The 16074-nt window shown below is 38.0% G+C and overlaps 1 protein-coding gene across 4 annotated transcripts; it reads right to left on the bottom strand.

Moving 5' to 3' along the window:
* Positions 1-2575: 2575 nt before the first annotated feature.
* LOC103476329 (tubulin-specific chaperone cofactor E-like protein) lies at positions 2576-14308 on the bottom strand. Of its 4 annotated transcripts, none has more exons than XM_008428599.2 (9): positions 14097-14307; positions 12188-12248; positions 9695-9834; positions 9475-9614; positions 8947-9128; positions 8608-8864; positions 7595-7721; positions 7390-7506; positions 2576-4040 (listed from the first exon to the last, which is right to left on the bottom strand). In XM_008428599.2, the coding sequence occupies exons 3-9, from the start codon at positions 9822-9824 to the stop codon at positions 3695-3697; spliced, it is 1299 nt and encodes a 432-aa protein (XP_008426821.1). In that variant the 5' UTR covers positions 9825-9834; positions 12188-12248; positions 14097-14307; the 3' UTR covers positions 2576-3694. The 4 variants fall into 4 exon arrangements, with proteins under 4 accessions (XP_008426821.1, XP_008426819.1, XP_008426820.1 ...); XM_008428597.2 differs by having other exon boundaries at positions 14112-14307; XM_008428598.2 differs by having other exon boundaries at positions 12188-12245; positions 14112-14307.
* Between the last annotated feature and the right edge of the window lie 1766 nt (positions 14309-16074).

Genomic DNA, 16074 nt, shown 5'->3' with positions numbered 1-16074 from the left:
TAAGTAGACGAGAGGCAGGGTCCAACCTGTACGGGTCACTATGGCAACCCAGAATAAAACACTATGCACACATTCACACCAGAAGTCCAATTAAGCCAAAACTCAGAGAGAACCAACGCATTCAGAGGGAGAAAGTTCAGCAAGGATTCAAACCCRGACCTTCTTCCACAAGAGTCCAAACACGGATCAGAACCAGAACAAAACAAAGTTGTAGGACAATTAGACACARTGGAGTTGAAACTACKGGTGAGAKTTGAGCATTTTTCATGAAAACACTCRTAACCTGRCATGTAAATATTTCAGTCTGAGCAAAAGAAAAGGAAACGAGAAAACTGGCTCAACAAAATCCTCCAATGTCCTCATCTTTACTTTTCCTTCTGGAACGGCGCCGTCACGTTTCTCCCTCCTGTGAAGCTGGTAGTGCATCACCACTGACTTTTTTTTTCTTACTAAAGTTAGAAGCAGAATAACAGTCAGGCAACAGTGAAGAGATTAACAGGGAAACTCCTGCAACCAGCAGCATGTTCTCAGCAGGATTTCCAATATGACACMAAAGGGAATTCTGGGGATTTTGGTAGATCTATAGGAACAACAAAGAGCCAGAAAACACACGCAATTCGAAATGAACCCGATATGCTAAATATTCTCCCATCAGTGTAAAAACCTGCATCTTACATTCTTCTAGTAGATTTCATACTTGGCAATATAGAGTCTCCTGTGAGTTTGGATCCAACAACGGCGTATTAGCGCCACTGCAGAAAGAAAACGCAAAACAAAAATATTCACACCAAAAATGCTTGAGCCTGAAATGTCACACATTTGTGACATTTCAGGCTCAAGCCTTAAATGTCAGGATTGAGCCTGACATTTCCTTTCTTTTTTTTTTCTATATAAAAAAAAGAATTTTCTCAAGGCTGATACGCTTTAAAAAAGTTGAACATTTGAGACCCAAAACCCCAACATTTTCAGATTAATCAGAAATTTTCCATAAAAAATTAAAATTTCTGAGCTCTAAATGTCAAGACAAAAAAACGCTAGTTTGAGACAATAAACCCTGAAATATCTGAGCCTGAAATGTCAACAATTTGTAAGAAGAAAACAAAAACATTTTTTAGATTAATCTCAAAAATCTAGAAAAATTTCTGTGGCAAATTTCTAGACTTCAAAAGTCGAATATTTGAAACCAAAAACTAAACTTTCTGAGCTTGAAAGGTSAAAAATTTGTTAGAAAAACTCTTCTAGAAAATTTTGGACATTTCTGACTTTCAAACATCAAAATTGTAAMATTTTTGGAAATTGTCTGAGTTTCAGAAATACAAATATTTCAACTTATCAAACTTAGAAATATCCAAGTTTTTTCTAGAAAATTTCTAAGATTTGATCCAAAAATGTCTGAGTTTTAGGGGGGAAAGTTCCTGCTCCTTTCATTTTAACTCTACAACAGCCATAATACGCCGCTGTAGGATCCAGCAGGAGGTTATGACACATAGTAGGCTACTTGTTGGTAACGTAGGTGAAACACTGAGTCTGAGTRGCAATGTAAAGTTTAACAACATCTCAGAGTGTCGGATGTAACGGAGCGTCTGGGCGGGAAACCCGGCTTTCTGAACCCGGCCGAACCCAGCAGCAGCGGAAGTCTGTGTGACACCGGTGGCAGCCGGTGTTCGGTTTCCCTCCAGAAAGCGGCTCGCCGCCTCTCAGCTGCCCGACAGCCTGCAGCCGGCGGTAACCGGAGCGTCCAGCCCGGACCCGGCCTACCCTGGCCGCCGTCTCGGTTTTCCTCCAGGGTGGGAGGAGGGGARGGCGGCTCCGTGTGCGTCTGTGTTCCCCCCAAAGCGGAGCTTCTGCATCCGCTCMGGGGTTATCCCAGGATTCCCAGCGAACGATCCGATCCGTTCTCAACAAAGGAACGTTTTCAAATTTGAATCTGCTCAGCTGAACTCAGACAAACGGAGCTTTCTCAAGGCTGACACGCTTTAAAAAAAACAAACAAACAAAAAAAAAAAACAACGGAAAAGAAATGTCATTCTGTGCATGCTAACACCTAAACATCCTGGATTCAGCCGACTGCAGTCCCAGCTGCAGGATGAAGTCCACTCCTCACTTTGTTTGCTCCTAAAATTATGCACAATYAGAAAAAGAACAAGGAGAACAGCATCTGCATCGTGAATATTTTTAAACTCTACCTTATATTTTAGTATYTGTGCATTAATTTAAATGATTAAACCTCTGCTAACGTTCTGTTTTGGATCTAATCCCTGATAATCTGCAGTGGTTTCTTTAATATAATCTATGATTTTCAGAAAAGATGTTTTTCCTCATTACAAACTGAGCTAACTCTTGATTTTAAATCCAGAAACCCTGTCAATTCACATGTCCCAATCTATATTTTTAACTTATATTTATATATGTTTCTGATGTGAGATGGATCTACCTGACTAAAAACGCTCCGTTTAATTTTTGGGTTATTTATTTACAAGTTGTATCCTAGAGGAAATGGTCAAAGTGAAATGTAATTTAGAACAAATATGAAATGATGTCCTTCCCTTTATAGATTTTTTTATGATGATTTGTGTTTTTTTTTTTTTTTACGGTATTCTCCTCCGCTGGACTCCCTCTCTTTGAACAGGTAAACAGATATTTAATTAAATTTGCAGATAAGCTGTCATTCTAAAAGGAGAAAGGAGAAATTTATGCTCAAGTTATTAGAAAATGTAAATATTGATCAAATATTTTATCACTACAAAAAGTCTGCTGACGAATGATTATGCATACTCCATCGTTGGTTTGGGCTTCTTCTGCATGAATTACTACATAATTAACTACATTTCCATTACAAATGTGCACAAACTTTGTCAATATTACACTAATGTCAGATAAAAAACTATTTCTCAATTGTGGTGTTTCCATTAAATAATGTAAAAAAAAAATTCCATTGCAGTTTTGTGAGATAAACTAATTTTGATACAGCTAAAAAACCTACCTCATCTTAACGGCAAAGCTTTTCCATGGAAAAACGATAACTAGCACGTTTCCATGAAACAAATGTATTTTCCAGATGTCAAACGGTGCAGTTATATGGTCAATAGAAACGCAGCTATTGTCTATTTCAGGTAAAAATTTTCTACATTTATTCAACTTTTAAATACGAACGTTTTTTTAAGATTCACTGACTAATTACTTCATTAAGATTTAAGCAAATATAATTACATTTGAATTGTACGTTTGTCTTTTTTAAAGCCTATAATTGTGTGTTTAGGTTTTGTCAGCAATGTCTTTCAATTACACATAATTATCTAGTTATACTTTCAAATTTCTTATCAACTTTAAACATTTTTTAGCAGCTCTAGCACTCCTGGGTTTTTGAGGGAAACCCTGGATACGTTTTGCATAGTTTGTCTCRTCTTTGGCACCTACATTTGACTATTTTATGGCCCAAATTTCACGTTTAGTTAAAGTAAAGGTCTTAAGTGTAGACCCACCTTACACCAGAAAAACAAAGCAGCTAAATTTTAAACTTTACTAAATTCCTTTGAAGCTATCTTGGGTCAAACGCTTCAATGTGCAAATTTAATGTTGCCTTATTTTTCTAAACTTCCTTACATTCAACTCTGGGAGAAGTCTTTCTTATCAAATAAAAGCTTTGTCTCTGTTCGTTTTTAATTTCTCATCCGAAGCACGAGAGCGTCCTTCCTCAAAAGTCCGAGGAGCTGCAGCGGTTTTTCTCTTTGAGCACCACCAGGATCTCGTCGCCGTCTTGGATGCTGTAGGAGTGAAGCGCCCGGAAGCCGCACTTCAGCTCCTCGGGTCCRAACACGGAGCTCATCTCTTTGTCGATGTGGAAGAGACGGATGCCGTTGGAGGGCAGCTGCAGCAGAGTCTTCAGCTGCTTCTTCAGGTCGCCCACCGTCTGCTCCAGGCGGAGGGTGACCGGCTCTACCCGGTCCCCCCAGCGGACCTCCACCAGGGTGCCGCGCGGTCTCAGGTCCACCTCGGCCAGCGGGGCCAGGTGGCCGTATTTGGACACGAGGGCGTTATACCTGGAACAGAACGAGGCACGTGTTGGGGTTTGGTTCGTACAAGCTGGAAGGAAAAATGTACTTTCCTTATTTATGCAGGAAATATGAATCATTAAAACCAAACATGGAGCTCAATCAACTTGACTACGTTTGTGSAGTAAAAATTTTGTTTGTGTAGTAAAATTTTTTGCTTGTGGTGCTTTTGTCTTGAAAATTTTAATCAAAGTTTAAAGGTCGAAAGATCAACTAGCTCCCCCCAAATCTAACAAAATTGGTATCAAATGTTTGTGCTACGTCTGTGCAGTAAACATTTTCCTTTGTGCCGCTACTATTTTARAAATATCAATAAAAAAAAGTTTCCAGAGGTAAACCACGCCCACACCCCCTCTCATTTACGAAACCAACTCAGCTATATTTGAGTTGWGTTGAAGATATTGATGATGACCTCTTGTGACCTCTGGAAACTTTTAATCTTTAAAATGAAAGCATCACAAAACGTTTTTGCTACACAAACATGTGGGGGTAACTTCACTCAGGCCAAACCACATCGTTCCAGTTAAAATGTAACTCACTTCCCTGTGAAGGCGTAGCCCCGCCCCCCATCCCCCAACCATTTTGGAAAGATTCCACWGAAGTGGGCGGAGCCAAGATGCACAGAGGGGCGTGGCCAATGTGAGGATGAGSGAACGGTGTTAAACTAAAGTACGTCAATGTCAGTCGCTGCGTTTCCATTAAYCATAAAATTGTGCAAGTTACAAAAATGTTTATTTTTTATTGCATGTTTCAGTGCTGCTGCAATAAAACATTTATTTTAAGACTTTTCCCACATGTAATAAATATGAAAAATAAGATAAAACTAGTTATGAGACTCTTCAGATGAATTCATTCAAACTTGTACATTTTGATACGCAGAACAACTGTTGAGGATTTGTTTTGGGTTTAAACAGGATTTGTTTATGACTTCTTATTTGGGATATTATAATCTAATATGTTATTATTTTGAATTGTGATTGTTATCTCATACTGATTGAGTTAATATCTCGTTTAAAACCAAACATATTTATTGACCTTTGATAGAAGGAACCTTATATCCCATGATTTCTTATTGCTATTAGCTAAGATAGCTCTGGTGTTTTTCTCTAAATGCTGAAGGAAAACAGTCGTAATCATCATTAGCTTAATTTCCACTCAGGTTGTTTTCTGGTGGCTGCTGAAAGGAAATGTTCTGGCGGAGCAGAAAAAACCGAACCGTCGGCCGTGAGAAAGCACTCAGCCGTCTCAGGGGAACCGAAGCTCAAGATAAAGACCCGGGAACGATTAAATAAAATCAAGGAGAGGGGAAAAAAAAAAGAAAGGCAGTGTTTTCAAAGAGGCTGTAACAGCTGGTCCAATCAAGCCAATTTCACTTCCCCACTAAAAACTGGTCCACAAAGCCGATCTGCCTGACCCCAGGTTTCTGTGGGAACTCGCGGCGCACAAAGTGCCCTTCTAACAGGAGGGTTTAAGGCGGCACGTCTGGTGAAACACTGCTGCAGGTAACAACATGTCAACCTTTCTAATTGTGTTTTTAAGGAAGGAAATTGTGGGTTTGGAGACACTGTCCAGTTCAGGTCCAACATCCAGCCTGAAACTCAACCAGCCTGAAACTCAACACTTTTCTACATTATTTTTCAAGACTTTTCCAGCAACAAAGCCTCYCTGGGTCGACTACACCTTAAATTAAGCGGCACTTCACACGTTTATATACGAGTTACGTTAACATTAATGCACATTTCAGAAACAAAGCAGTTCAAAGCGCTTTACGCCCAAAAAAACTAAAKTCAGCAGTTATGAAACCAGCAATAAACATTACATTTAGTCAAATCCCATCATCAAAATCATCGAGCAAATATACAAATATGTTGATCAATGGATAACAAATTTTAATGGTTGATAATTTGTCCCAGAAATTATTGTGATCAACGATAATATTGTTTTTTTGAGACCATTTTTAAGTGATGTATTGATAATGCCATAACACATGAGAGGTCTGAAAGTTGATCCAACAGATCTGCAGATCTTTAATCCGTTCCGTGATTTATAAACTACAAGCAGTAGTTTAAAGTCTCTTCTCTGAGTGAAGGACTGTGGAACTGGGCGATGTTCTCCATCTTCCTGGTTTTTTTTTTATCAATATCAATAAATTATTGACTTAAAAGAAGCTCCTATATGTTGCTGAAAAGTTAAGATATTTGCACCTGAAACTAGACCAAACATAGTTGGTCAGATGTTTTTGCAGTGTTGTTATAATCTGAGCTAGTGGTCGCATGGAGACATTAAACAGGACTTGTGATTTCTGTCTGCTTTGATGAAAAGCTACACAAAAAAAATCCTGTTCTTTAGGTAAGATTCGAATCAGTGAAGTACTGGACCAGAACTTCAGCCGGAAACATCTGGTAAGTGGTGGTTTTAAGGATGACAACATCTAAATAACTCATTTACTCTACAGAGTGCGTTTGATCTGCGCTACCTTAGAGGAAAGGGGATACCTGCGCTCTCACAGCGACGCCCCCCTGACCTTCTGACCTACAGAGACCCGACCACCAAACCAGGTCCACCAGCACCGGTTAAAGCAGAGCGAAGGAAAGAGATCAAATCTGCCGCTCGTCACCTGAAGTATCAGAGGAGACGCAGCGCTGCCGGAAACATCAGAAAACCTCCAGGCTTCCCGTTTTGATTTTGATGGCGTTGGTGTGCAGATAAAAGACAGAAACATCTAGCAGCATCTAGCAGCTACCTGCCGTATCCGATTCCCAATCAGAGAATTCCCCCTACAAAGAGTTCATTGAGCAGCCGGAGAGTGGCGGCATTGTCTCCCAAAAGGTTAGTTTCCCTCAGCGAAGGACTACACCTTCCTTCAGAAAGCCCCCCACCCCCACCTCATTCTGCTCAGGTTAAGTGGAATGAAGGCGACTGAGACTGGAGACGATGACTGGATATCTGGCGTTTGTCCCCAAATAAAAGAAACGACCATGGACATCACAAGTTTTCATGGTTTGAGGCGTAAAATGACGTCAGCTGCTGMAGTCCGTGTTACTGAAGCAGGAAACTTTATTCTGATTCAAAAATACTTTATGGCTTAAGGGGAAATTAAATGTTGTAACTCARGGTTTCCCCCAGAAAGCTTGCTAAGCCCAGTGGGAGGAGCCGCCATGCCAGTCATCCAGTGGCCAAACGTGTTTTGGTTAAAAAATGTTTAAAGAAAAGTGAATTTTATTGCTTAAGATCACAAGATAACTGCATTTAACCAGATTTATGTCATTTTCCAGTGATGAGCACAGCGGCCCTTCATGTGTTTTGGGTAAAACACTGCATGGTGTGAAGCGTGTACCTCTGAGGAAGCTCCTGCTCAGGACAGTCCTGGTAGTATCGGATGAAGAACCGCTCTGCGTCCTCCCTCTCTCCGTCAGAAATGGCACTCCCATTTAAAACCATCACAGATGGCAGCCTGGGGAACAGAACAAGGGGTCATTAAACACTTAAATAATTAAAAACAGACATAATGCATAAAGAGGGAGAGTTTAAATGTAACGAACTGTGCTAAAAGGAGGCTGCGTCTCTCCTGGGTGCTRTACGACTGCAGCAAAGGAATCCCCTGAGCTTTGACGTCCTCCAGTTTAGGGAAGAAGTTCAGCCTTTCGATGTCCTCCCACTGGCTGAGACCTGCAGTTCACAAGGAAAACGCTTCATTTCTTCTCTTTGAACTGTTGTTTATGTTGAGGTTTATTTATTTCAAAAGGGACAGAATAATACAAATACTGAAAAAATATTTTTCATAGAGAATAGTAAGTCCTGGGAATTCTGAATCGATTCAAAACCTATTATATTATACATAATCTTTACATTAGCTTATTGCTTAATATGAATAGTATGCCAACATTAGCCAAAGACACAGGTTTCATTTGTAGCACCTCAAAGTATAATCAATATAAATACTATACTGTGCAATACAAACTAATTAACTAGCTTTTCCATCAAAAAAGAGCATAATATTTTTTTCTTTAAAACTCCAAAACATTTCAGATGAAGTATAAAAAGCCATACAGCACTACAATACAGAACAAAGCWCAATGAAAATAAGAATCAATTAATCAGTTTCTGCATATTTGATCATCTAAGGGCCATAATTTTACATTTTTTTAATTAATACAATGATGATATCCTACAGTTTTTTTTAGCTAGGTTTGGTTGCCTAGCAACAACCCGTTGAGCAACATGCGCAGCAGCAGTTTCATGTTTCGCCACTGTGMCGCATAAATGGTTAAAAATAWGAAACAACGGCATGGAGGGAAAACTGTGTGTAAAGCAGGAAATATTATGCCACCAGTTTGGTAGCATTTCAGAYATTTAAAACCAAAAACTAATCGATAATTATCTATATTGACTGACATTAAATACTTCTGTCRTGACACGTTTTTCAGCCATATTGTCCAGCCTTATGGTTGACCACTGTGATTTTCTCTCCACACATAAATATGTTTGGATCGGGTGTATTTCTTTTAGTCTTTTAGTAAAATAGATTCCAACTGAACTGACAGAGGAAACAAACCTGAGTTGTTGAGGTTGATGCTGCGCAGGTTAGGGAAGAGACCCTCCAGTGTTTCCTTGGTGTCGCCCACAGAGCTGACGCTGTTGTTGGCCAGCACCAGGGTGCTCAGACTGGGGTACAGCCGGCCAAACTTCCTGACCTCGGCCCAGTCCTGCAGCTGGTTGCCGGTGATCTGCAGCAGGCTCAACGACGGACAGGAAGCCTGGGACTCGGACACGGAGTCGTAGCCGTTCAGGCAGAGGAAGAGCTCCTTCAGCCTGGACACCGGGAGGAGCAGAGTCTGAGAAACCTGAACRCGTTTCAGCACAGCCACAGGGAACATCTGTTCGGCTCACTTACTCTGGCGTGTGCTGCGTGAGAGTGTGCACCGTGTCCCAGCTGACTTGCGTGTTGATGAGGACGAGTCGTCGTACCCTGGAGAAGACGTCGGCCACGCTGGGTTGCAGCTGCACGCCACTCAGCGGGTTCATRCTCAGGTTGAGGAAGTCCAGGTGAGGGATGCTGGAGACGATGGTGCTGATCTGTCAAAGCCACAATGAACACAACGCATTCATCTTTAAAAATACTTAAGATTTTTTGACATTTGTTTTTAACTCGTTGTTTTGGAATCTTCTGTATATTTTGCCAATCTRGCGCTGTCAATCATCTTGCGTTTACGTTGCTCATCGCCCCCACATTGTGTGTAACGTATCAGGTCACTCTGGCCACAAAACTCGGAAAGGAACTCAAACTTTACGAGATGTAGAAAGACTTTCTTAATTGTGTGTTGATTTATTTTCATCTACCAACATTTGGTGCCCAACGTGGGACCACCCAGCTCTAACAGGTTTCTGTGTAAATGGTTTTGGATTTGTGAAGCGGACTTACCTCTTCCCAGTCATTGAGCTGATTATAGGCCAGGTCCAGCTCCAGGACATGAGCACAGAACGCTTCGATGTCGGACCTGTCGCCAGCTTTGCTGATCCCGCAGTCATTCAGAACCAGAACGCTGGGTAGGAACAGTCGGTCTGAAGAACAGCAAAACTAAAGTCAGTTCATTTCTGCTATTTTCAATCATTTATCAAGTGTTTTTAGCTTTTTCTGTTACCTTTAACAGGAGATCCTGGAGGGCTGGGCAGAACCACCACACCTTGGCCGTAGGGGAAATTCTCCGGGTTGTACTTCTCACTGAGGACCCGGACGAAGGTGCGCTCCTCCTCTTCATCAGAGGAATCCATGGCTGCACAGCTTCACAGGAATCCAGAGAAAAGTTCAGAGTTAGAACCAACAATAACTTCTCTGGTTCTGATCTGCAGACCAAACTTGAAACTCTGATCAAATTCAGCCTGAAAACCAAAAAAAGCTAAAAAAAAAAAAAAAAAATGCTTTATCTTTTAAGAGATGGGTGCAAACACTAAAACACTAACTTTTATTAGTGAAAAAAGATGCAAAAAATATCTGGGGTTTAAAAATTCCAAAACACAAAATAACAAAGTCAAACAACGACCAGCTTTGTTTACAACATGTCAGAGTTTAGCAGCAGAATCATCAGTAAAAGTTGCAGATCTTTGGGGAAAATGAAAGCACCTGCTGTTATTATTTATTAAACTATAAAACAGGCTCTACTCTCTCTAAGGCWTATGGTTGTGAAGCAGCTTTTATATTGGAATAAAGTTCAGAGGTCAACCAGTGTTGGATTCAATCACAACAACTCAGCAGATTTGAACAAAAACAATGACTGTTTTACATTTGTAAGAGACAGTGTGGAAAGAAGAGGCATAAAACGGTTTATAAAGTTACATTTTAAAGGCTGAAAAACTAAAGAAAATAAGCTAAATGTGTACAATTAGCACATGGAAAGAAAAATTAAAATTAAGATAAATGAATAAATATACAGCCTACATTCTTAATAGTTCCTCCGGTAAATTTGTGCAATAAGCTTAACTTTTTTTACAGTAGAAAAATCGCGAACTGAAAAGAATTTTGAAAAATACAAACTGCAATATAAGAATGTTTATTCACTATGGGGAAAAAAGGCACACAAAAGGAAATTTATTTTTGCTTAAAAGCATTTTAGTATTCTGTAACATTTTTAATTATATAGTAAGATCAAATTAAAAACAGATTTGACTAAAATTCCTATTGTGAGATTATTGCAGCTGGAATAAAAGAGAAGGTTTTTAAAAATGTTTATATAAACACTTAAAGAATTTAAAAATTGTGAAAATTCTTAAAATTATTTCTAATTCATAAGGAATAATTTTTAAAAAGGTTTTTAATCTTTAAAATACTTTTAAATCCTCCTGTGCAGCTGCAGAGAGCTGCATGTTTAACAATGGGAGCTTTATAAAAAGTTTCTCTGCTGGTGCTCAGAGGTCCAACAGGTGGGGTCAGAAGTGCACCAACGGTTTTCCTTTAAACTTATAAACTGCAACAAAAGGCTGTGCATGGTGGCTGCACACAGCTTAGAAGATGATATAATGGATCTGCTCTGATAAACCACCACAAAAAAAACAAAGCAATGTGAAGTCTGAGTAAACTATGGGCGCAGGTTTATATGGGAATTTTTCTGCCATAATCCAAGAGCAGACATTTTCAATCTGAAACCAGGATTTCATGTCTTTTGTTCTGAAAACTTTTAATACTTTTGCTTACATGTTCATTTTGAAAGCAGGACTTCATGTTTTTCTTCTCAAAACTTGTAATGCTTGTACTCAAAACTTCTCCTCGAGGTCACACTCTGCTCAGACTCTCTGCTCGCTTACAAAAACATGGAACTGCCTTTTGGCAGAGTCGCCTGGCAACCTCTCAGYCAATAGAACAAAAGTGTTGTACCGGGTGTGTTTGTTTCCTTCTAGAGGGTGTGCCTGTGTGGCTGCTATCGATTGTAGCAACCTGCACCAACATGATGTTATGTGGTTTGTATTTTGATCTTCCAGGAGAGRCAGATGCTATTCAATCAGTTAAATACAATCCTGTGAAGAAAATATTTACATCCTTACAGATTTTATCTGTTTTCTCTCACTTAAATGTTTCAGATAATTAACTTGAAAAAAATTAAAAATACAAAAGCCATATTTCTAAAATTTATTTCATTTAATGGGAGGGGGGTGGGGGATCTCATTCAAAACCAACCTGAGACTGTGAGAAAACTATTCCCATGGAGGCCATTCTTATTCTYAGATCATGACCTCTGATCTTAACAGACACATGCAGATGAATTGATTGRTAGATATATCCAATTAAAAACATTAACACCCCCAATCTTACAGTGAGGACAGCTATTTGTTTTCWCTTATAATCAAGCATAAATAATATGCAGCTATAATTCACACGTAGTTGGAATAAAATGTATTTTTATCTTTCAAATAAAACCTATCTGTTTATCTTAAACATTTTGTGTAAACGCKGTGCTTTCCCTCAAGGTCATGATGCGATAAAAATCTGATCCCACCCAGTCCTGTCCGATCAGCCATATCAGTGTCTGATAAACAAAGGTCCAGTTATCTAAAGTTCTGCCCGTTTGACATGGACGGGTTTGCCAAATGTCTGAATCTGGAGTTCGTTCTTGGATTGATGACACAGATCTCCTGGTTCTTACCTCAGACGCAGCAGAGATGGGAGGAAAGGGTGTTTTCAACAACCCAACGTCCCCATTCCTGCTGAGAGAAGCAGAGAGAGGGAAGAGTAAAAATGGAAACGGTTCTGGGTCTGATCATCTAACGTGACGGAGCAAAGAAAAGTGGTCAGAAAGACAGTGGGAGTCTGGGAAATGTAACTTTTCAAAAGCAGGGACTCCTCCAGGACATTTTGTCTCGGGTGGCCAGATGGGGCCCATTAAGAATCATGAAAAAAAAAAAAAAACTGACATTTTATTTAAATATGTTTCCATGTATGGTGGAAAATTAATTCATGTTTTTAAGCATATAAGTTTGTTGCAATAAATCAATGAATCACATTATAAATTAAAATGAGCTCAATCATTTCTATTATGTTTTGTAAAAGGTGATTTTGTTTACAGAGACTTTATAATYCATTTATGTTTTTAATTGTGTGCAGGTTTCAATTTCCGTTTTATTGTTTTTTTTTTCTTTTTTGTTGAATATTTAAGTGTATTCATTTTCCAGTGTTAAAAGGGCTTTTCTTTTTTTTAACAAAATTAAAGTTTATTGGCTATTGAGAGGGCAAACTTGCATAATTGTGCAATTATCATTAAATTACTTGAAAATGGTTTCAAAAATATCATTGTTTATCGCAATAATTTCTGGAATCATTTATTTTCCAGCAAAACTTATTTTGACAGGCCTATCTACACACCAAAAATCAAGTCATTTTACATGCTAGTAATATTTTGGCCCCATTTTTGACCTAAATTTATGATCTTACATYAATTTTACAGACAGACGTAGAAAAAAATATAAAAAAGGTTMAATAGTAAAATACAAAATAAACACTACMCCAATTAAAGTGGCCTTCATCTCTAACATTTATGCAAAAAATACATAATGGTATTGCTTAGGAAAAGGTAACACAATTCTGATATGTAGACTGTGTGTCTCAATAAATAAGATCATGAAAAAGTTTGTTTATTCCAGTAATCAAGATAAAATTGTGAAACACATATCACATAGAGTCCTTCCATACAACATATTAGACATCTATTTCAGTTCATTTTTATGATTTCAAGCATGCAGCTATTGAAAACTCAAAAGTCAGTTTCTCAGAAATTTTATTTTTTATCAGGTCAATGAAAAAGGGATTGTAATGCAGAAATGTTATGGTATTGTGAGAAAATCATAGGATAAWCAGCCATATTTYAAAATGAAAATACTTATTTTATTGGTATATTAATATAGTAATATTTTTTATTTATTTCTGAGACACTGAATTTTGTGTTTTAATCGTCTGTAAGCTAAAATGATCAAAACCAGCAGAAACAAACACCTAAAAATTCTGACTATGTCTGGAATAAATATCATAGTTTAGCTTTCTGAATTAAATATCTAACATAACGATTCATATTCACTGAGAGGCACCTGTCAGTTAAAAAAGGGGGGATGGGGGGTGGATATGTTTTTGTTAAGTTCGCTATAAACAAAATTCCAGGAAGTTATTTTTTATGATTAAAGTTGAACTGTAAACGCTGCTCTCTGCTTCCCCCTATTGTACGGCGCTGGCATTGCAAATTCTAAGTATTTTTCTTTTATTAAACCACGAAAAGAATCGACTGATAAATAACGCCGAATACACTTCCAACATGTAAAGACGAAAGTAATATCACATAATCTAATTCTCCGTTTTTATACTCTTTCTGAAAATACATTTAAAATCAAATTACAGTTTCTTTCTTTCTGTGGGGGCTGGAGACTAACGAAGCCTGTTTGGAAAACGCAGCTCAAACTAAAAACAGGGAAAAAYAGAGCAAAACTCGGGCTTTTTGAGGTGTTTCAGAAGCAAACAGGCCATGTAAACTGTAAACACGACAAAAGGAGCATCAGAACAATCAGTACTTTGGTTTATCTTACATCCAGTCCGGTAACGGCTGTTGGTGCAGGTGTTCAGCCCGTTTTACGGACCTTTCTTCGGAACATTACAGCTATATTGTGTCCCAGTAACGAGGTTAGTGATGAGACCTCTCGCCGACCACCGGAGCCTCTCAACCTTCGGTTTGTGTTTGTTGTTCTTCGGTTAGTTTGACAGATTAGGACACGCCTCTTCTACCGGAAGTTACGTAGTTTAAATGTCAGGTTTTATTTTTATTTTTTCTTTCAGATAAAAGAACAATGAGACGAGAAAAATAAAAGGCACGAAATATAGAAACATGTAAAATACATAACTAAAAATGTGCTTTTAAATATGTAACATTATTTTTGGACTACCTGTTGCCAATGCGCGATCACGTAGTGCCATAGCAACAGACTTCCTCGTTTGTGATTGGTTCTCTGCCAGATTTAAAGAAGCAGAGCACATGTGAGGTTTTTTTTTGTTAGAGTCTTAACATTTTATTTGGTTTAATTAAAAAGACAAACATTACAAATTAAATTTTTTATTTATTTAACTGGCTCAATAACGCCAATGCATTTTACTGAGAAGTTATTATGAAAACCAACACAAACTGGAAGTGGAAAAGAAAGAAAGAAAGAAAGAAAGAAAGAAAGAAAGAAAGAAAGAAAGAAAGAAAGAAAGAAAGAAAGAAAGAAAGAAAGAAAGAAAGAAAGAAAGAAAAAAGAAATATTGTGTTCAACTAAAAAAAAATATATATAGGCCATATAAAACGTGTGGGGTACATTTGTACACTCCTTGAATCAGTGCTTTTGTGTGTGAATTCAATTTTATTCAAAAATGCTTTATTGATCCCAAAAGTAAATTAAATAACATTTAATTGAAGAGTTATTAAGCGTAATTTATATTATGCAGGGTTTCGTCTGCACATTGAAGCATGTTTCCACTAACCAAAACTTCTGCTGTCATGTTAAATACTTMATTCAGGGATTAAAGTTTTTATTACGGAATACTGTTATTTAAGGTTATCATGAGTGACATCACCWCATCCCTTAAAGGTTTTATTTACCTGGATAAAGAGAGCAACAGGTTCTAGAAAACGCTCTTCTCAGCAGGAAATGATGTCATTGTTTGTGACTATTAGACTAATCCTCATTTCGTTATCTCAGAGCAGAGATTAACGTGTTATAACTGCTGTAATTTAAAGCAGAAATCAGAGGCAGAAGAAACTGGAGTTTCTGTTTCTGAGCATCTACTGTGATATTTAAATATCTTCATGAAGACACAGCAGTAAGGTCCTCAGCCCAGAAAGAGTGAGGGTAAACTGGGTGGGAGGCGTGGCGTCCTAATCCAGAAGGATCCTGTGAGTCAGCCGCACAATAATCTGCCAGGAGCAGAGAATATAAACAGACACAGGGGAGGAATTTSAGTCAAATCATCCAATAAAATCAGGCAATTTCCCTTTTAAACTTCTGCTGGAATATTATTGAAACAGAAAGAACAAAGCTGACTGAAGCTGAGGAACATGGCGCTYCTGAAGTCAGGCTGGCTGTGGAGACAGAGTGAGTATTTTCTATTGTTTTTGATCATGTAACCCCAAAACAAAAAGGTAAATTTAGAATATTTTATTCAAAAAGTCTCTTTCATTTACATTTCAAACTTATATTGGGAATATGGAAATCAAAAAGTGTCACAATCCAATAAATAAATATATTAACCATTTATTTATTTTCTCAACTATTTAAAAGGTGTGAGTAATGTAAAAAAAAGAATGATTGATATACATTTTGGAAAGTATCTTAAACACATAAAATTACTTCTGTGTTTCTAAAGTGATGTCATTCTGGTTTTTGATTGATTTATTTCCACACTCAGGCTCACTTCAAACCAATCATCTTCACTGCAGCCATTTTACCCCCACCCACTGTTAGGAAATGCTGACTTTTACACTTACAAGCTTTGAACCTGAAAGTTATAAAAAATAAT

This window comes from Poecilia reticulata, linkage group LG14, assembly GCF_000633615.1.
Source record: "Poecilia reticulata strain Guanapo linkage group LG14, Guppy_female_1.0+MT, whole genome shotgun sequence".
Lineage (NCBI taxonomy): Eukaryota > Metazoa > Chordata > Actinopteri > Cyprinodontiformes > Poeciliidae > Poecilia > Poecilia reticulata.
This window is presented reverse-complemented; position numbering and strand designations above follow the sequence as displayed.